The sequence below is a fragment of the Hyperoodon ampullatus genome (assembly GCF_949752795.1).
Source record: "Hyperoodon ampullatus genome assembly, chromosome: X".
Classification (NCBI taxonomy): Eukaryota; Metazoa; Chordata; class Mammalia; order Artiodactyla; family Ziphiidae; genus Hyperoodon; species Hyperoodon ampullatus.
The window spans coordinates 13780651-13803331 of NC_136913.1; the positions used below are offsets into that span (position 1 = coordinate 13780651).

At 42.8% G+C, this 22681-nt stretch overlaps 2 protein-coding genes across 3 annotated transcripts in view; both read right to left on the reverse strand.

Moving 5' to 3' along the window:
* VEGFD (vascular endothelial growth factor D) overlaps nucleotides 1–19858 on the reverse strand; it is a gene marked incomplete at both ends in the record, with an annotated part of 38573 nt that extends 18715 nt beyond the window's left edge. For both annotated transcript variants that reach the window (XM_079728188.1, XM_079728187.1), the window contains one exon: nucleotides 19769–19858. In XM_079728188.1, coding sequence (XP_079584314.1) covers nucleotides 19769–19858 — 90 coding nt within the window. The remainder of the gene's footprint in view (nucleotides 1–19768) is intronic.
* A 1022-nt stretch (nucleotides 19859–20880) lies between these two features.
* The window catches only part of PIR (pirin), a gene marked incomplete at both ends in the record, with an annotated part of 100002 nt that continues 98201 nt past the window's right edge, over nucleotides 20881–22681 (reverse strand). Inside the window, 1 exon segment of the mRNA XM_079727380.1 lies at nucleotides 20881–20990. Coding sequence (XP_079583506.1) covers nucleotides 20881–20990 — 110 coding nt within the window.

Genomic DNA, 22681 nt, shown 5'->3' on the forward strand with positions numbered 1-22681 from the left:
TTATGGCTGGGTAATACTCCATTGTATACATGTACATCTTCTTTATCCATTCCTCTGTTGGGGATTTTTTTTTAAAGCTATGATAATGGATACCGAGAGTTGTCCAAAAGTGGGTGTTCAAAAGAGCAAGTGTGGTCCCAGTCATGTACGATACAGTTATGATATCTCTTTAAAAATTATGTGCGTGTAATGTACATTATATATACATATATATAATTAACTATGGTTAATAATATGTATCAAATTAAATATATATGTAATATCTGGAGGAATATACATGAAAATATAAACAATGGTTAATTTTCTAGATCAACGGTTGTCAAACTACAGCCCCCTGGCATAATTTAGTCTGCTGCCTGCCTGTCTTTATAAATAAAGTTTTACTGGAACACAGCCATGTCTATTTACTTACATATTGTCTACAGCTGCTTTTATTCTAGAATGGGAGAGTTGAGAAGTTGCAATAGAGACCTTCATAGCAGTTTCAATCTGAGGCCACCTGTCCTTTTTTTTAACAACTCCTTAATGTTCTCCGTTGTTTTATTTTTCATTACTCCATGTATTATATTGTCTCTATTCTCTTCTTTGAAACATGTATCAGACATGTATTGGAGCCTTTTAATGATCTTACATGTGCTTTCATATTTATCTTTTTCCTCTTCATGTTTTAAATGTGTGACAGGTAATTGGTTCCTCCTCCCAATCAGCAATTCTCCAATTGTGTGAGTCTAGAGTTTAAGTTTTTAATTTCAATTACCATATTTCTAATGTCAAATATTTCTACTTTATTCTCCTTCCCATCTGCTTTTTGTTTCATTTCTGTACATTTTTCCTAATTTGTCATTTTTGTTTTATGAATATTAGTCCTTTATCTCTTTGAAGGTTGTAAATAGACTTAAGTATTCAAATTGTTTTATATTTTAACTTCATATATATGAGTTGTATCCCGATTATTCATTTTATTGGCTGTCTTTCTCAGTAATCATTACCTCTATGTGCTTTGGAATTTTGTTTAGTAGTTTCATCTTCATTGGGAGATTCATTTTTTCTTTCTTCATTTAAAGGTCTGTGGTTGCATCCCCTGACACTCAGGGCCCTGGGTCCAGAATCTTACTGAGTATTTATGACTCAGGGATCAGCTCAGCTCAAGCCCTGCCTCGTCCCCTGGCTCATGTTAAGCAGTTTCATAGAACACACAGCTCCAGGCAGCCAAGAGCAGTAACTCTTCCTCTTTCATGGATCTGATGGATTGCACTCATGGAGCCCATTACCCACTGGAACTGAACTCTTGGTGGCCTCCACCTTCCAAAACAGTCCATCAGTTCTGCAGCTTCAGCTTCATGGTTTTTTTAAAAATTTATTTTTCTTGAGACACAATTGACAGCGTGGTATAGGTTTAAGGTATACGACATGTTGATTCCTTCAGCTTCATGTTTTTGGTACCATTTATGCAAATGTTTGCCATTTGCAGATGTTTACCATCCTGTGATCAATTTTACATTTTATCGATCATTGCTACGGACTATAAACCATCTCAAAACATGAATGTAGAAGGTCATCTTGCTTGGAAGTCCAGATGTGAATGTGAATGTGTGTGTGTACATGTGTGCATGTTTTAATAAAAGTGGGAAAATCTTGAACATGTTTATGACCTGAGGGAAAGAACCAACAGACAGGAAGAAAGGGGACATATGCATGAGAAAGCAGGGACCTAGAGGGGGTGGTGTGACATAAGTTCCAGAGATAGGTAGACAGAAGATGAATGAATGAGAGGGTCTGAAAGAGGAGGCTCATAGAGATGATGCGGGTCTGTAGATAGCAGGACTGCTTGGGACCTATGATTTCTCACTTCTTTGAGAAGTTTGAATCAAGGCAATTTTCTGGGAACAAGGGCTGGAGGAAGCTTGAGCACAGATAGAGTTTGGGGAACAGGCAATGAATTTCAGGAGCGTGCCACAGCTGCTTCATCTAAGAAATCTGGGGATGAAATTGAATAACTGCCAATCTCTCCAGTGACTCAAATTCAATGATGTGCCATCAAGGCTCATTTTTCAATAGTCTCTCTTTTCATGATTATTCATTCCCTCTTCTAATTGGACGCCATAACTACTTCATATTCAATCCACTCTGCAAAATAAAATTTTGTTACAACACTGCTTCCCCATCAAAATAATGAAAACAATCAAATAGCTTTTTATATGTTTTAAAAATTGTACTCTACTGAGAGGATTTTTATTTATTGAGGCAAATCCATAAATACGGAATGATAAGGCTTCATAGCTCTTACAGGTTTCAATTCAATCTGAGAAATATTTTTACATTATCCAACCATGAGAGCTCAGAGGGAAATAAACCTCTGGATTGAATTTAAGCCACTGAATGGCTCATACGACTTACCTCATCATAAAAAATGAAGTGTTTACTCAAGTACAAGTTATTTAAGCATACTTTAAGCCTCATAATTTAAAACCTAGTTTGAAATAACTGAGAAATTGCAGACAGTTTAGTTTGCTCTTACAAGTGGAGGTACTGAAAATTCGGAATAAGCAGAAACCTGACAACCAATTCATCGCAGGGGTGGGCGTACATTTACAAAGGGTCAAGAATAGCTGTTTGTTTCCAAGAGGCTTTCTGCACTAGTTGATTTCTATATAATTAACTTTATCTACTTGAGCAAGACGAACATTAAAATTAGAAAGCGCAAGTATAGGCCCCAGTACATATTTAAACCATGGATTTCAACGGTTTTAACTACCAAACGTTTGCCAAGTAAGTTGCTCCTAATTTCTTCCTATATTCTAATGGAAGTGCTAATCAAAACTAAAATAATTAGAAAGCACTGAGCAAAAGGAAGTGAGGCAGGGTTACGAGATCTCTGCTTTTTGTTACAGGAACATCTTTTTATGTGTCTGTGGTAATGAATCCTAGACTGTTAGTAATTTCCCTCCTAAATAACAAATCATTCTCTGATGTCTTGGCTACCACAAGCCAGTTTCCAAATTGTGAGGTTTAAGGTCTTTGTAACAAGATTTTACCAGTATTTCAATGCATACTGCTTCCTGAGGTACAAAATGAAGGGTAGCCACTTTCTCTTTTGTTAATTTCTAAGTTCACGTGGTGTTCTCCCTGAGGAAGCATGAGCATCTCCAGAGCTCAGGCCCAGACACTCATCTACACCAAGTGTGACTAAGATATTTGGAAAGGTATGGTGGCTGGGTTTGGAGGAGGAATTTGCAACTATCCATGCTGTGGGGAAATCAAAGGCCTTCTGTACTCCTAATAATTTGAGCTCTCAATTTCCATGCCCTCTTCCTCCAAAAAATATCTAGTCAAGGAACACATTCAAAGAGTGAACAAAGGCATAATTTGGGGATATCAAGGAGCCTCACTGAAGGAAACAGCAGGAGGTTGACTTTGGTGGCGGCACAGATCAGGTTTGAGAGTAGGAGGGCTGGCAAATAAGACTAGGGAGAGAGGTTGGTGCAGTGAGGGACCACTTCACATCCACTAGGATGGCCACAGTCAAGGAGACAACACCAAGTGCTGATGGGACTGTGAAATGGTGCTGTCACTTTGGCAAAGAGTTCAGCAGTTCTTTAAAAAGTTAAACATAAACTCACCATACAGTCAACCGATTCCACTCCTAAGGATTACCCAAGAGACAGAAAATCGATTATTGGCTGCCCGGGGCTGGGAGTGGGAATGAAGGTTAATTGTAAAAGGGCACAAGGGATCTTATACGGAAGATGGCTGCACCACTCAGTAGGTTTACTAAACACCATTGACTTTTACTTCCAACAGGTGAATGGGCAAATTTTACAGTATGTAACTTGTATGACAATGTAGTTGTTTAAAACCAAAAAAAAAAGAGGAAGGATTGGAAGCTTAAAGGCCAGGCTAGTTATTTCGGAGGCAATGGAAAATATCAGAGAGTTGAACAATGGGATGTCACTGGACACCCATTTCATTGGTTTGCTCTTTTGTTCATTTCTTCTTTTTTAAAAAAATTAATTTATTTATTTTTGGCTGAGTTGGGACTTCGTTGCTGTGCGCGGGCTTCCTCTAGTTGCGGCGAGCGGGGGCTACTCTTCATTACGGTGCACGGGCTTCTCATTGCGGTGGCTTCTCTTGTTGTGGAGCACAGGCTCTAGGCTCACAGGCTCAGTAGTTGTGGCTCGCGGGCTCTAGAGCGCAGGCTTAGTAGTTGTGGCGTGTGGGCTTAGCTGCTCCACGACATGTGGGATCTTCCCGGACCAAAGCCCGAACCCGTGTCCCCTGCATTGGCAGGCGGATTCTTAACCACTGCATCACCAGGGAAGCCCTGTTCATTTCTTCTTGCTCTGGCCTTAGTCCATGCTGTTCCCTCTGCTGGGAATGCCCTCTACTCTGTCTAGCTAAACCTTTCTCACCCCGGTGTTACCTGCGTAGGGAAGCCTCCCCCACTACTCCCACCCTTGCCTAGGTCTGATCTGTCAGTCACATGGATTCCGAGCTCCCCATCTTTCTCCCCAGCGCTTACCACCACTGACGCTAATGAATTATTTGTGTCATTACTTACTTAATGCTTGTCTTCCCCACTCGGTTGTTCAGGACCACTGGAGTCGTAATAATATGTTTTATTCAGATAGCAATAGTAAGAGCTATGAATTAGGAGGTTGGGATTAACATATACACACTACTATATATAAAATAGATAACCAACAAGGACCTACTGTATAGCACAGGGAACTCTTCTCAATATTTTGTAATAACCTATAAAGGAAAAGAATTTTAAAAAGAATATATATACATAGGGACTTCCCTGGTGGTCCAGTAGCTAAGGCTCCATGCTCCCAATGCAGGGGACCCGGGTTTGATCCCTGGTCAGGGAATTAGATGCCACAGGCTACAACCAAGAGTTGGCACACCACAGCTAAAAGATTCCGTATGCCGCAATGAAGATCCTGTGTGCTGCAACCAAGAGCCGGTGCAGCCAAACGAATAAATAAGTAAATAAATATTTTAAAATAAATAAGTAAATTATTTAAAGAAAGAATATATATACACATATATGTATATATATGTATATATATAACTGGATCACTTTGCTGTACACCTGAAACTAACACATTATAAATCAACTATACTTAAATTAAAAAAATAGTAAGAGCTAAATATTTAATATTTATTAAATGTAAGAATAAATAGATTCATCAAATGCTATAGAAAATTTAACTGTGAGGTTATTCACTTATTCAAACTGCATCACTTATTTTTCAAGGATCTTCCTCTGAGTATCCTCTTTCCAGGTCCAAATCAAATGCCACTTTTTCCTTGAAGCTTTCTATGAAGTCCCTAACTTAGACTATATATATATATATATATATATATATATATATATATATATACATTTTTTTTTTGTGTGTGTGGTACGTGGGCCTCTCACTGCCGCAGCCCCTCCCGCTGCGGAGCACAGGCTCCGGACGCACAGGCCCAGTGGCCACGCCTCACGGGCCCAGCCGCTCTGTGGCATGTGGGATCCTCCCGGACCGGGGCACAAACCCCTGTCCCCTGCATCAGCAGGCGGACTCCCAACCACTGCACCACCAGGGATGCCCTAGATTATATTTTTAATGAGCACATTGCATTTCCCTTACTATACTGTGATCTCCTTGAGGGTAGATCCTCCTAGAGGGTCAGGTTCATCTTTTTATATAAGTACTTAATGCATATCTGAAGAAGGAATTTAGGAGTAATAATATAATACATACATGCATTTGAAAAAGAGTGATCAGGGCCAGGTTTGTGTGGTCTGCTTAATCTTTTGTATAGAGCGATGCTTCTCAAAACTTCCTGTGCATACCAATCACCTGGCAATCTTGCCAGGATGCAGATTCTGATGGAGTAGGTTTGGGGTGAGACCTAGGATGGTGCATTTTTTTTTTTTTTTTTTGCGGTACGCGGGCCTCTCACTGTTGTGGCCTCTCCCGTTGCGGAGCACAGGCTCCGGACGCACAGGCTCAGCGGCCATGGCTCACGGGCCCAGCCGCTCCGCGGCATGTGGGATCTTCCCGGACCGGGGCACGAACCCGTGTCCCCTGCATCGGCAGGCGGACTCTCAACCACTGCGCCACCAGGGAAGCCCAGGATGGTGCATTTTTAACAAGCACCCAGGTGATGGTGATATTGTTGGCTGGCTGGCCACACTTTGAGAAATAAGGGTTTGTAGCAGAGGTTCTCAACCTTGGCTTCACCTTGAACCTGGCTGGGAAGAAGCCTCACAGAAACACTGATGCTTGGATCCCATCCTCAGAGATTCTCATTTTCTGGTTCTGGGCTACAGCTTTGCCATGAGGATTTCGAAAAACTTCGTAAGTGGTTGCTAGTCTTAGGAGAAGCTGGGTGAGAGACATATAGGCTATTCTCTCCGCTAGCTTTGCAACTTTTCTGTAAATCTAAAATTATTTCAAAATAAAAAGTTTCTTTAAAATACCTTTCCATCAAACTACCACTGGCATTTTTCACAGAATTAGAACAGAAAATTTCACAACTTGTATGGAAACACAAAAGACCCCGAATAGCCAAAGCAATCTTGAGAATGAAAAACGGAGCTGGAGGAATCAGGTTCCCTGACTTCAGACTATACTACAAAGTCACAGTAATCAAGACAGTATGGTACTGGCACAAAAACAGAAATATAGATCAATGGAACAGGATAGAAAGCCCAGAGATAAACCCACGCTCATACGGTCACCTTATCTTTGATAAAGGAGGCAGGAACGTACAGTGGAGAAAGGACAGCCTCTTCTATAAGTGGTGCTGGGAAAACTGGACAGGTACATGTAAAAGTATGAGATTAGAACACTCCCTAACACCATACACAAAAATAAGCTCAAAATGGATTAAAGAGGGGCTTCCCTGGTGGTGCAGTGGTTGAGAGGCCACCTGCCAAGGCAAGGGACACAGGTTCGTGCCCCGGTCCGGGAAGATCCCACATGCCGCGGAGCGGCTGGGCCCGTGAGCTATGGCTGCTGGGCCTGTGCGTCCGGAGCCTGTGCTCCGCAACGGGAGAGGCCACAGCAGTGAGAGGCCCGCGTACTGCAAAAAAATAATAATAATAATAATAATTTTTAAAAAATGGATTAAATACCTAAATGGAAGGCCAGACACTATCAAACTCTTAGAGGAAAACATAGGCAGAACGCTCTATGACATAAATCGCAGTAAGATCCTTTTTGACCCACCTCCTAGAGAAATGGAATTAAAAACAAAAATAAACAAATGGGACCTAATGAAACTTCGAAGCTTTTGCACAGCAAAGGAAACCATAAATAAGACCAAGACAACCCTCAGAATGGGAGAAAATATTTGCAAATGAAGCAACTGACAAAGGATTAATCTCCAAAATTTACAAGCAGCTCATGCAGCTCAATAACAAAAAAACAAACAACCCAATCCAAAAATGCGCAGAAGACCTAAATAGACATTTCTCCAAAGAAGATATACAGATTGCCAACAAACACATGAAAGAATGCTCAACATCATCAATCATTAGAGAAATGCAAATCAAAACTACAATGAGGGGGCCTCCCTGGTGGCGCAGTGGTTGAGAGTCCGCCTGCCGATGCAGGGGATACGGGTTCGTGCCCCGGTCTGGGAGGATCCCATATGCCGCGGAGCGCTGGGCCCGTGAGCCATGGCTGCTGAGCCTGCGCATCCGGAGCCTGTGCTCCGCAACGGGAGAGGCCACAACAGTGAGAGGCCCGCGTACCACAAAAAAAAAAAAAAAAAAAAAAAAAAAAACTACAATGAGATATCATCTCACACCGGTCAGAATGGCCATTATCAAAAAATCTAGAAACAATAAATACTGGAGAGGGTGTGGAGAAAAGGGAACACTCTTGCACTGCTGGTGGGAATGTCAATTGGTACAGCCACTATGGAGAACAGTATGGAGGTTCCTTAAAAAACTACAAATAGAACTACCATATGACCCAGCAATCTCACTACTGGGCATATACCCTGAGAAAACCATAATTCAAAAAGAGTCATGCACCAAAATGTTCAAGGCAGCTCTATTTACAATAGCCAGGAGATGGAAACAACCTAAGTGTCCATCATCAGATGAATGGATAAAGAAGATGTGGCACATATATACAATGGAATATTACTCAGCCATAAAAAGAAACGAAACTGAGCTATTTGTTGTGAGGTGGATGGACCTAGAGTCTGTCATATAGAGTGAAGTCAGTCAGAAAGAGAAAGACAAATACCATATGCTAACACATATATATGGAATCTAAGAAAAAAAAATGTCACGAAGAACCTAGGGGTAAGACAGGAATAAAGAGGCAAACCTACTAGAGAATGGACTTGAGGATATGGGGAGGGGGAAGGGTAAGCTGTGACAAAGCGAGAGAGTGGCATGGACATATATACACTACCAAACGTAAAATAGATAGCTAGTGGGAAGCAGCCGCATAGCACAGGGAGATCAGCTCGGTGCTTTGTGACCACCTAGAGGGGTGGGATAGGGAGGGAGGGAGGGAGGGAGGGAGACGGAAGAGGGAAGAGATATGGGAACATATGTATATGTATAACTGATTCACTTTGTTGTAAAGCAGAAACTAGCACACCATTGTAAAGCAATTATACTCCAATAAAGATGTAAAAAAAAAAATCTTTCCAAGTGATTTGAATGAGAAACACTCATCTTGGGAATGGTGCATGCTGGTTTAAGTTCAAAGGCCGGGGTGAGTGCCTGAGCCCCGTACAAGCCCATTGAGTGGGGAATAAACGGTAGATGTATGCTGAGAAATAGTCTTATTCTTTAAACCCCTATGAGTTATACCGTGGATTCAAAACACTTGGATGAGTATCTTGCTGAACTGGATTTTCTAAGCCTTTTCTTAACTCAAGTCACCAGACTGATTTTTTGTGGCCCACTTCCCAATCTGTATGACTTTTTCAAGATTGAAGACCAACAAAACTGTTTTCCAGGCTAAAGAGCACGAGGAGAGCAGCTGCCTTATGTGAGACCATCCTAGATGACAGGAAAAAAATTCCCAAGGAGCCAAAACAACCCATTTCTCCCAAACAGAATTAAAAATAATAGGTACTGCTTTAACTTACTGGGATTTAATTGGGAAGAGTAAATTCTAATCCTTTCACATGGCAGTCTAGAAAATATTTGAAGGCACATAGAAATTAGGACATAAACACAATGCCAAGGGGAAGGGGCGTGGCTTAGGAGTACATGGCTGAGATCCATCCTGCCTCTGAGCTGTCAGAAGTTACGAGTTGCAAAAAGCTGTTCTTGGGTCATTCCAGTCCTTTGCCCTTAAGAATCCTCCTGTTCTAGATATGAAAAAGGAGACCAGCTTTGCAAAATTCCCCACTGGACCTCTCGAGAACTGTGGGTCGATGTTTCCAAGCCTTTCAAAACTGATGATTCTATTCTGTCAAACTGTTGGCAATGTGTCTTCAGGAAGTTTAGTGATAAGGGGGTGGGGTGAAGAGAATTTGTATATCTGGAAGATCCAGAAGCTTCGGAGTGTGCTGTGGACGGAACACATTTCACACAACGTTCCGTAGATTTGCTTAGGGATTTACAAGTGTGGCCTGGGGAACCAGTCCTTTGATTACTGGGCCCTGGAGTTCAGGAAACCACAGTCAGCAATTTGTTTCCCTTTGCAGTGGGTCTAGGGACTGGATCATGTTGCAAGACAAATAATTCCATGCTCCCTCTACCTCTTAGCAACTTGTTTCACTGCAAATGCATTTTGCATTTCATCTTTAGCTGGATGTTTAAGGCTGAGCCCAAACCACCAACTTTTCCCTGGTTTGGGATCCAAGTTGTACCGCCACGTTCCCAGCTGTCCACAGATACCGTTCCCCCACCCCTGCTTCCCCTTTCTCACTCTCCCACCTGTCAAGGAACCCGCGCAGGCCATGTTAGACTCGCGAGGCCAAACTGAAGTTTTGTGCCTTTGCCTCTTGTAACTCTCAAGTGGAAATTACATCCCCTGAAAGGAAGCTTTGCCCGATACTGGAAACCACTCTGTAGTCTGGACAGACAGCTGATTGGCGCGGGAAGAGCATGGATGAGAACTGTCCAAAACTGGTTTTGAATGGTAGAGCATTCTGGGAAATGTGTTGGCAGTTTCTTATAAAGTTCAACAGACGCTCACCATATGACCCAGCAGTCCCACTCCTGAGAGTTTACCCTTGATAAGCAAGGACTTAGGTTCACTCGAAAACCGTGACGTGAATGTTTGTATCAATACTAGCTTTCTTCGTAAGAACTAAAAACCTGGAAACAACTGTCAGGTCATTCAATATGTGAATGGTTGCTTAGGCAAACCGTGCCACGCCCATCCCATGGAATACAACTCAGCCGTAAAAAGGAATGAATGGCTGGTGTGCACAGCAACTTGGGTGGATCTCAAAGGCATAGGGAGTGAAAGAAGCCAATCTCAAAAGGTTACTGGGGCTTCCCTGGTGGCGCAGTGGTTGAGAGTCTGCCTGCCGATGCAGGGGACACGGGTTCGTGCCCTGGCCCGGGAGGATCCCACGTGCTGCGGAGCGGCTGGGCCCGTGGGCCATGACCGTTGAGCCTGCGCGTCCGGAGCCTGTGCTCCGCAACGGGAGAGGCCACAACAGTGAGAGGCTCGCGTACCGCAAAAAAAAAAAAAAAAAATGGTTACTGACTGTATGATTCCATTAATAACATTCTCGAAAACCCAGAAAGATAGCGATGCAGAACAGAGCAGAGGTTGCCAGAGGCCGGGAGGAGGGTGTGACTATAAATGGGTAGCATAAAGGAATGCTTTTTCTGTATCCTGATTATGGTGGCAGTCACAGAAATCTCTGTGCTAAAATTCACAGAACTGAACATCAAATGGGAAAAATGATAATTTTACCATATAGTAACTTTAAAAAAATAAAGTAAGCTGGCTTTGAATCCAGGCACTGCTCCCTTTTGGCTATTTGACTGTAGGCCAATTATTTAAGTTCCTTAAGCCATGGTTTCCTCATTTCAGAAGGCAATGCTAACAATCTCTCATAGAGCTGATGTGGAGATGACCCAAAGTCATACATGGGAACGGGTCAGATATAGGGGAGGCATTCAGTAATGTTCATTTCCTTTCCTTTTTCTCTCAGGGGTGGCGCATCTGGTCCTGGGTTGGGGTTTAGAGGTGCTTTATGGCTTTAATTTCCCTTAGCAACCAGAAAGGTGAGTTTGAAAAGAGCAAGATAGGACAACTCCAACCATAGTAAATAAAAGTTAAAGAGAAAACCTTTTCCAGGATAAATCAAGGACAAACTTTCTCTTTTTCTTTTTTTTAAACATTTCTTGGAGGTATTTTCAGATGAAAGGCCAACTTTAAAGTGCCTACCCAAGCATTACATACGTCTTTATAGGTGGGTGAGGGAAAACCACCCACTTCTTCAACCTTTGTGTTTTGTCATTAGGGTCCAGCCATCCCCAGAACAGATGGTACCTAATAGTATGGGCCTTACCAACTGAGGGCAGGGAGGAGAACACACGTTGCTGACAATGATTCACATGGAGCCAACTGAGGGCCTGGTCCTGCTGCTCTGAAATCCGCAAACCTGGCCATTTGGGGACCCTCACACTATGGGTGGCTCTTTTACTCAGGCAGTTCTATGTTTAAATGTGTATATATGAGAAACTCAGGGTGTTGAGTTAATCTTAAGGAAAGGAATTAGAGATGCAGAGAAAGTGTGTGTGTGTGCATTTGTGTGAGTGTGTGTGCACAGCTGTCTGGGTATTTTAAGGGGACACGAGACGGCTAGGATGTCTGGGACCTCCACATGCTCTAATTTGATGAATACTGTGGGTGGGTTTCTCCCCAGCCGAACTGTCTAGCATGTGGGGAGAGGTCTGTGCTGCCTCTACATGTTTTAAATCCGTGCTCCACTCCAATGCCTCTGCTCCCGTCAGGTGCATCTATGCTTAGGAAATGTGGGGACAGATGAGTGTGAGGAATGGGCTCTGAATAACCCCAGGAGAATGTATTCCTAAGGCCTGTTACAGTCTTTTTTTAAAAATTTATTTATTTTTATTTATTTTTGGCTGTGTTGGGTCTTTGTTGCTGCATGCGGGCTTGCTCACGGGCTCAAGAGCACAGGCTCAGTAGTTGTGGCGCATGGGATTAGTTGCTCCGCGGCATGTGGGATCTTCCCGGACCAGGGTTTGAACCCGTGTCCCCTGCATTGGCAGGCAGACTCTCAACCACTGCGCCACCAGGGAAGTAAGCCCCTGTTACAGTCTCTTTATCACTAATCTCAAAGATCAAGGGCCCAACATCTAAGGAAACCATCCAAAGTCTTTATGGTAATTAGGTTATTGTTAGAAACAATTCCACCGCCTCCATGCCTCCACCTGTCCTCTCCCTGCCCAAGACAGGAGTGTATTTCTCAACCCCATTGATGTTGGGCCACGTGGCCTGCTTTGACTAACGGGATATTATGACATGATGCAAGCAGAGGACTGAAATGTATTTATGACCGCACAGCCCTCCTACGTTTCCACCATCACCGTAAGCACCTGCCCCTGCTGGCGCACTGATCCGAGGCAGATGAGAGTCACGTGCAGCAGACCCATACTCAACCTATGGCTCCAGCCTTGATCCTCTGCCTTCCAGCTGCCCAACAGGAACGTCAGTGAAAATAGGTTAGAGATGTTCTGAGCCACTGAAATTTGGACTGGATTGTCACACTGCATTACTGTTATAATACTTCACTGCTACAGCCCTATCTGAGCCTAAGTGCAACACAATCCATTGGGTGGACAGAGGATCTTTATGTCAAACCTCATCCTCTTTTTTACAAGGCAGCCCTGCCGCGCCACTGGCAGTCAGCCCAGAACGCCCGTTTTCACCTTGCTTCCTAAAGATGCAGTGGTCCCGTGCCAACATCCACTGCTGTCCTCTCCCTCACCCATAACCACTGCATTGTCTAAGATGCGCAACGATCCCCAGTCTTGCTGTGAGAGTATCGTTATGAACCAAGTTACGAACTGTTCTTTTCAGAGGGTCTCTTATATAGGATGAACTCAGGGTACTCCTTCAATCAAAATCACACACTTCCTAACTCCCTCCAGAATGCAACAGTAAGTAACAACAAAACCTTTGCCATAGCAACATTCGACACATGTCATTTTCTTTCTCCAGAAACTATTTTAGGCAGACCTAGATCTCAGGAAAGCAATACTTTTCTCAAAGATGTGAGTGGTATAATTATTTAGATGACAATGAAAGACAAAAAAGAGACTCATTGGGCTTCCCTGGTGGCGCAGTGGTTGAGAGTCCGCCTGCCGATGCAGGGGACACGGGTTCGTGCCCCGGTCTGGGAGGATCCCACATGCCGCGGAGCGGCTGGGCCCGTGAGCCATGGCCGCTGAGCCTGCGCGTCCGGAGCCTGTGCTCCGCAACGGGAGAGGCCACAACAGTGAGAGGCCCGCATACCGCAAAAAAAAAATAAAGAGACATTAAAATTTTCATTATTACTTAAAGTTTCAGGCATTAAAATTATCCTTCTCACAGGCCAAGCTGAGCTCCTTGGCTGCTGGTAAGATATGCAAATAACTGAGACATCCTTATTTTATAAACCTGTCATTTCCACTCGTGTGCCCAGCACATGGTAGACATTCCACAAATGTTCACTGAACTGAATATACAGCTTTCCTTTTCCCAAGAAAAAGGAGCCTCCTGAGCCGCAGAAAGAAACCCGAGTGTCTTCCTTCCATGATTCTACCCCAGTGACCACCCACAGTCACCTCCCATCTCAATGGTAAGTTCAGAAACATTTAGAAGTGACCAAAGTTGTGTGTATTATAGTCATTAATACTATTCACCAGAGTTCCAGCCTTCTACCTTCCAAGCACATGGGAAGCTTGCACTTCCTGGCCCCTGGTGGTTGGATGAGGCACGGGGTCAAGGGGCTGTGACTGGAAGTGATGTGTGTCACTTCCAGGCCAGAGAATTTTACTGCCAGGGTGAGGCTCTCCAGGGCTTTCCTTCCCTCTGTCATGGTGACTAATGGCATTCAAAATGGGGATGCCCAGCCAGCTTCATCCTGATGTGGAGCTCACCCTGGACAAACCAGGAGGGTCACGTGGTACAGGCAATAACTACACCTTCTGTTGTTTAGGCGCCACCAAGAGATAGGGAGTTTGTTTGTTACCTGCTACAGCAGATCCTGGCCTAGCGTGACTGATTGAGCATCCGCCCAGAGTACTTTGCCATAATTTACCACATCTTCACAAACCACGTGATGTAGGATGAAAACACAGCACTTTTCAAGGATCTCAGAGATGAAGGAAATCATCCAGGTGTCCAAGTTTTATCCATATCTGCTGTGTGGCCAGATGCTGCTTTGCCATCTCTTTCCATGACCACCAAGCTGGAAAACTGGGCTAAGGTGACTTCCTTCTATAACTGGCTCCTAGAAGTAAACACCTTCTAGGATAGCTTATGGCTAAAAAATACTGCAGGATTCTTTGATACCTCCAGCCACATCCTCTCTAATCTCCACAGGAAAATAGCACAGGGTGAATATACTGCCTGGGTATCTCAAAGCCTAGATGCCTAGTCCAGTCAGTAACAAATACTTTTTTAGTATCCATTCTATTCCACCTTTGCACTAGGTGATTGGGAAGCTGAAGTAAACAATGAAAAGTCCCTGTCCTCAAAAAGCTTTCATGCTAGTGGAGGGTGACAAAGCAATAAACCTATACACAAGCAAATAAAACATGTCAGGTACTGATACGTGCCATGAATAGGATAAAACAGTGTAATGATACAGATCAGGGTTGGCCAACTCTGACCTGTGGGCCAAATCCAGCCTGCGGCCTCTTTTTATATTGTCTGTGGGCTAAGAAATCCTTCCTACAATTTTAAATGGTTGCAACAAATGGAAAGAAGACTATTTCGTGATGCATGAAAATGATGCACAATTCAAATTTCAGTGTGCATGAAGTTTTCCTGGAACGCAGCCACACTCTACGTGATGTGCCCTGGCTATTTCTCCAACCTCCAGAAGTATGGCTCTGGCCTCCGCTCTCCCTACTGCAGCCACACTGGCCCCTCCGCACGGCCACTGCACAAAGTGGCCTCTGCCTCCCTCACTTCCTCCAGGGCTCTGCACAAAGGAAACGGAATCAGAGAGGTCCCCCCCGGACCCATCCCTCTGTGCCTCAGCCCCCTTCTTGATCCTCTTCATGGTAATTTTCACCCGCCACACATGGAATATGAGTTCCATGAGAGTTGAAACACTGCCTTATTTCCTGCTGCATTCGACACAGTACGTGCTCAATAAATAAACAAATGAATTGTCAGGTGTTGGCAAGTTCTAAGGAGAGGCAAGGGAGAGCCTTTAGGAACAGGACATCACAACCAGTCAAGACTTGCATGATGCAGGGGGGCCTCAGAGTGGCTTTGCTTTATAATGTCCTAGTATCTTGGTAGAGACTATAAGATCTAGTGGTAAGAGAGAAAAGAGGACTTCTGGACTTCCCTGGTGGCGCAGTGATTAAGAATCCGCCTGCCAATGCAGGGGACACAGGTTCGAACCTTGGTCCGGGAAGATCCCACATGCCACGGAGCAACTAAGCCCACAGGCCACAACTACTGAGCCTGTGCTCTAGAGCCCACGAGCCACAACTACTGAAGCTTGCACGCCTACAGCCCGCGCTCCACAACAAGAGAAGCCACTGCACCGCAGTGAAAAGTAGCACCCGCTCGCCGCAACCAGAGAAAGCCCACACACAGCAACAAAGACCCAACACAGCCCAAAATAAATAAATTAAATAAATAAATTTATATAAATTTTAAAAAAGGGGACTTCCCACCATAAAAGAAACCTAAGAAGAAATAGGGAGATTGGGATTGACATGTACACACTGCTATATTTAAAATAGATAACCAACAAGGACCTACTGTATAGCACAGTGAACTCTGTTCAATATTATGTAATGACCTAAATGGGAAAAGAATTTGAAAAAGAATAGATATATGTATATGTATAACTGAATCACTTTGCTGTACACCTGAAACTAACACAACATTGTTAATCACCTATTCTCCAATATAAAATACAAAGTTAAAAAAAAAAAGAAATATCTCATCTCACCTCATCTCAATCACTTTCCCAATTGTGGATAGTTTCCCGCCCTCTCTGTTAATCTCAAGTGGTGGGAAAGAGCTGAGCTTAGAAATGTGCTCAGAAACAATTTACTGTCACTTGTGTCCCTCTTCCTCTAGTACCTCTAGGCTACTGTGGTAATGATAAAGGTGCCTGGGAGTTCCAGATCATCCTACGTTACATTCTACATGGAAGCATCCGTGTGTCCAAATACTGCATTTTCATTCCATAAATTGTCTTTGTAAGACTGTCCGAAGAGCAGTTCCTTAATGAAACTCACTCAACATGCAGCTTTAATGTGATTTTTTTTCTAGAGCTTTCAGGGGTCTATACTAAAGGCTAATCCGCCAAGTCCGAATCAGGTGGTTGTTTTTTTTGGCCACACCATGCGGCCTGTGGGATCTTAGTTCCCTGACCAGGGAGTGAACCTGGGCCTTGGGCAGTGAGCGTGTGGAGTCCTAACCACTGGACCTCCAGGGAATTCCCCCAAATCAGGGGTTGTAAATTAAAAAATAAGTCATACAAGGAAGTAGTATATTCAACAAGCTATAAGATACAGAGGGTCCTACTGTATCCTGAATAGCAATAATAGGCTAAAGTGATATAAAAGCTTCAACCACCAGTTAAGGATAGAAAAGATCTGTGTACAGAAGCACGTAATGCAACACATTTACCTATAAGGTCATAAATGAAGAAGAAATTAATGGAAAACATTTCAAATGTATTTTGTGCCAAGGATGGTGCCTGATATGAAAGTGGGCACGAGCTCGTTGGGCCATCTGACTAGCAACGAAGTCAATGGACTTCCCTGTGCACGACCGTAGGGAGAGCAGTGGGGGCGGGTCTGCTTCCTGGAATTAAATATGGAAGGTGCATCTTAGTCCTTGTTATTCAATTCCCTTTAGAGACAATTTCAGGAGAAGGCAAGTGACACAAAGGTTATGAAGTCTCGTGAGCCATGTGGCTTCTCATGGTACTTAGAGGTGTCCCACATTCCTGTGGATCTTGGATTTATTCTAGTCTCAGGCCGAGTTTGAACGACTCCACCACTCAGCAATAGTCTTCCACCACTGAAGTGATGAGAGAGGGGGCTGAAAGGTCGTGTGGGGAAGGAGACAAATTCCGTCAGAGAAGAGTGGGGCAAGCCTACCAGGACCCGGAATTAATCCTTCTTCACTCTCCTGATATGTCTGCATCAGTGACTTTGAAAAGATTTATGGCGATGGCTTCCCCTAGTGACTTAAGGGGGTGCCAAGATTCCTGGTGACAAGCAATGCTTATCAAATACACCAGAAACAGTGCTGGCCAAAAGGTCGATGTGAATGACAGGACAGTGAGGTTGCAGGTATTTATTTATCAAACGCCCAGAATGTCTACACTATTGTACTCAGGGCTGTCACATACAGACGTGAGACTATGTGGATGGAGCATCCTAGAGTTGTGCAGTGCACGCTCTGTGCAACTGTATATGACTACCCCAACATATATAAAAGCTGGAGAAAACAGACACAGAAATAAATCCCATATCTAGGTGGTTAATCTGATTATACTAGTGAGCCAGAAAGAGGCACTGGGTTAATCTTATTTCTAGAAGAAAACATGTTCTGCTTAGATTGAAAAACTTAGCAGCTAAACAGTATGCACAGGAGATTTAAGTTGAGATTTTCTAACAGATTTATCTCAGTTCACAAATTCTATGCACTACTGACCCCAAACAGCTGTCCTAAGTACAGCTGGCAAGACTAATGAAATCAGGATGCCTTACACTCAAATGGCTTTGAGAGCAATTGTGCAGGGTATTGGTAGCCTTTTGCATGGTTACTGCAGAAAAAAAAAATGTTCACAGACTCATGTAACTGTACTAGAGGCACTGCTAGTCTAAGCTGAAAAAATAGGAGAATGTTCAAGGCTAGAAAGTGACCACTGTGGGGGAAAGGCAACCTCGCGATAGAAATGGCATCGTTGCCATCCTTTTGGGAAAACAGGTGGTTAGAAGAGGGGAGGGTGGACAAAAGCACACGCTCACGGACCTACCACCAAGGAGGACCCTGGACACGTCTTATAATAAATGAACATTTTTATCTCAAAATGCACAAAATACATTCATATCCCAGTGTCCAAACCATTACCATCTTGAATATGCTTTCATACTCAATTTTGATTTAAACAAGAAGAACATTAACATTAAGAAACACATTTCTTCTTGGATTTTTCTCTTAAGAGAAAGTTACGGGGGAAAAGAAAATGTATAATAACCAATATGATATACCGCCTTAGCCCTCACCACCCACTCGTATCTACGCCCGAACTTCTGTTTAAGTGTATGCACGCCTTTCCTTCGCATCGGAAAGATGTAATTGAGCCAGGGGTTGGGTGGACTTAAAAACAGATGAACAGCCTGAAAAGCCTTACTTACTTCAAACAAGTCTGATTTTTTTTCTCCTGTCCCCTAGGCTCAAAAATGAGATTCCCTTTTACCTGCCATCTGGCATTGAGATCCCACATCCAGGCTGGTGGCAGTGAAGTGGAGCTGAATGACGGTGATCTCTCTCGTGTCCGTTTGGAATTTGGAAAGTTAGAAAGGTGTCGCTTGTTGGGCAAGGTGACTCTCTACCCCTAACACAGAGTTCAAGCTTCGCAGAAATACTGTGTATCTCTTTCTGTAGTGTAAGTACATCTGTGCTTTATACATAAGAGTAAGACGTTTTCACCCCCAAGGACTAATTTTCCCCTGTTGGGGGCGATATCACCCTTGTTGAAAATGCATTTCCTAACGACAGCTACAAAAACTCAAGTCCGCTTTGATTGTTCACGGCCAGAAATTCCAAAATCAATAATGATTTAGCACCACTTCAGTCAAAACAATTATATCTGAATCATTTTCAAAATCAAAAGCTGAGAAAAACAGTACAGTCTATGAAATACAATAAAACTGGGCGAAATAGTGCTCAGTCAGTAACATCCCAGTTAATTTTTTTTCATTACTCTCAATTCATTGGGCTCTATCTGATGCTTGCTCATAGAATCAAAGATTTGATTATGGTTGAGTTTTACACACATTTCAAAAAGCAAAGGACCAAAACGACTTCAGAGAAAAGATGTTTCTAGATGGTGGCAATGGGTAATTTGGAAAACCAGATAGAAAACATCTGTAGAAAGCATGGCAGTTTTCAATTTACAGAAGAAATTAACTAACTAAACTAGCTCACAGATGACCTGAAAATAAACAGCCCCCAAAGCTATCTGTGTCATAAAAACAAGTCAATGCTTCATGAGAAAATCACTGTGGTACAGCAGAAAGTAACACAACATTGTAAATCAATTTGTTTCAAATAAAAAAAATCACTGTGCCATCTGCACATACAGTTGAGGGGAAACTTTCATGTCCTATTACATCTCCAAAAGCCCCCACCCCCAGCGTTTTCAAAAACTCATGGCAAGAATCTTAGTAAGCCTAAGAAACAGAATACTCATTAACAAGTACAGAATATATCCTGCCCACTGTGAGGAGTGTTCTGCATTTTTATATTGTCTCAAAAATAGTGGCGGCAAAGAAAGAACATCCTCTGTATAAACCAACTTAAAAATCTGCATCACATGAAAAATTGAGCTCACCTACCTTCACTGGTCCATGTTCATAACTGGAGCTCTGCATCAACTGCAGAGAAGACATCATGAAAATATTCACCACTGCCCACTGTCTGTACATTTTGAATATTCTAATATCCACTGATTACCAAGCAGTTGACCTCAGGCAGCTAGAGCAAACTGGTTCAAAAGGCATTCTCCAGAAGGAAAGTTCGAAACCCCAGTTCACAGGGAAAAACAAATAATCAGTTGTGATCAAAATCAATTAGTCAAGGTATATTTCTGCACAATCTTATGGGGGGGGGGGAGAGAAATGAAAAAAAGTTTAAATGTTCGTACGCTCCAAAAATAATCAGGAAGTGGGTATGTCTTCTACTTGAAATGAGAAAGCCTCTAAATCCATTTCATTTTCAGCAAACTAAAAAAAAAAAATCTCCCCCCCCACCATGCCCCAGGTTCGAGTTGTTTTAGAAGGAGGTGGTTTGGCCACCAATGTTTGCAGCTACAGAAGGCTGGGACCCAGTTGTGGATTCAAACTTTTTTCACAACCCTCATGGAAGCTTGCAGGAGCATGTGTCTTAAATCTGACACAGATTTTGGCAGAAAAAGCAGGGAAGTCTTGGCCGTAATCCTGTCGTGTCCCTACCAATAGCAGGGCAGTTTTGAAAACTGACTGAAACGCTCAGAACTGCTGTTACTTTACCCACACAGATAACCTGTAACATGAAACCCCAGCACATAGGCATCGAAATTGCGTTGCTCAGAAAGAGACCTCAGATGCTCACGCACCTCCATCAGTGACACACAGAAAGTAATCAAATGTGCTTTAAAAAACACACAGGCACAAAGATGACAAAATATCCACATGCCTGTGAAAGGAAAACATACACAAAATAATTTTTTTAACAGAAGTAACTTAGATTGATGAAGAACACTGATTTTTAAAGAAGCAACAATTAGGTTTATTTGCTTGGGCCAGGAAATTTCTCACAGACATTGCTATAGAAAACATGTCATCACTTGAGTGTGGAATTCTTTAGAAGCACTGGCGAAGTCAGCTTTGGAAATTGGATGCATTGAACGGGTGGATGCCACAAAGGGCAAAATTCTAGAAGGCAGCCAGACCTGCCCTTGTGCTTGTCACTAGTTTCCAATCTTTGATTTCCAGGTTTTGGCTCTTTCAAAGCCGTTTTTCACATTTCTGAAATCAAGAATGGCCTGAGAAATCTCATCTGTGTTCATCACAAATGGACCTAGAGCAGAAAGAGACATTCAGAAAGTTCTGGGTGACGAGAATATTTTCTTCTACCACGAAAATGGTATGTATTTCTGTAGTTCTTAATTTCAGACAAACTCGGGCATATCTGAACAGCAGAAGGTTATTTTTGCAGCATCCAATCTCCGAGGACTGTAATACAAGTTTCCTGACTACGATTGTGTATGATTATAAAGACCAAACTTCAGATAAACAAATGCAGTTATATCTCACTCATCCATTGCAGGCTGTCATCAGCAATGGCAATGTCTTTATTCAAAACATTCTTAGGTTTGGTTCTATTACAACCATTTTTGTAGCTGTTAGTTCTTTTTATCTTTATTTTTTATTGAGGTATAAATGACTTACAACATTATATTAGTTTCAGGTGAACAATATGATTCAATATTTGTACATATTGGGGAATGATTGTCACAATAGGTCTAGTTAACATCTGTCACTATACATAGTTACAGAAGTTTTTTTTCTTGTGATGAGAACTTTTAAGATTTATTGTAGTTGTCAGTTGCACTAGCATTGGCTGATGTCAAGAATTTAACTGATTTGATTTTTAAAATTGGCAAATCTTGTCACAGTGTTGGTATCTCCACAGTGTGGAGACAGCTGTGTCCTTGCATGAGGGGTCTAAGTCATTTTTGACAATTAGTAGCATCTCACTGACAATAAAAAGGAGATTATAAAAATTTCAAGTCAAGAAAGCATCACATTTTGGATTCTCTAGGGGTCAGTGCACTTTTTCTGTAAAGGACCAGACAGTATATATTGCAGATTTTGTGGGTCAAACGGTGTCTGTCTCAACTACTCAACTCTTCTACTGAAGCGCAAAGCAGCCACAGACAATATAGAAGTGACTAGGGATGGCTGTGTTCCAATAAAACTTCATTTACAAAGACATGAAGCGGACAGATTTGGCCCATGGTCACAGTTTGTCTAATTCCTAGCTCTGAACTTGGCTTTTGCTAAAAGTGTAGAAGAAGTCCTCCCCTAATCGACCAGGAGGCAAAATGTCTGTCTCTTCCCTCTCTTCACATACTGTAGGAGCATCCACCTGTTGGATAAACGAGGCCAGCTCTTACATGGCATTGGCAGTGTCTTGAAAGTGGTTGACAGATTTGTCCATTCGGTCAGTATATTTCTTCCCCCAGTCTTCAGAGGTGCCGTCAGGAACCTTTTACGAAGTGCTTCCTCTAAGAGGCTTTCTCTGAGAGACCCGGATTAAAATATAACTTAAAACTTGGAATAAGACAGGCAAACTTCTTAACTACTGTTGGCGTATCAGCACAGATTCGGCACCCACTTTAGTGCTTGAGAAGGAAGACCCAGGATCACGTGCTTTGATGATGCTGAGGCCTTTTGGGAGATTGCAGGGAATAGGATGGCAACAGAAAGGGAAAACAGGTAGCAGGTGTGTAAATTCATTCATTCACTCAATGACCTATCTATCCAGGATTTATTGCGTGCTTATCGAATGATGAACATGGTGCTAGGAGCTAGAGACATAAAGCTGAAAGACAAATTAATGACAGACTCCCTCCCCTCAAGGACCTCAAATCTATAACACAAACAGATACGAAAACAAATTATTACAAAACACTGTGATACACAGAACGATAAAAGTATGGAAAATGCAAAGAATCAGCACAGAAGGGGAGAAGGAGGTGATGTCTG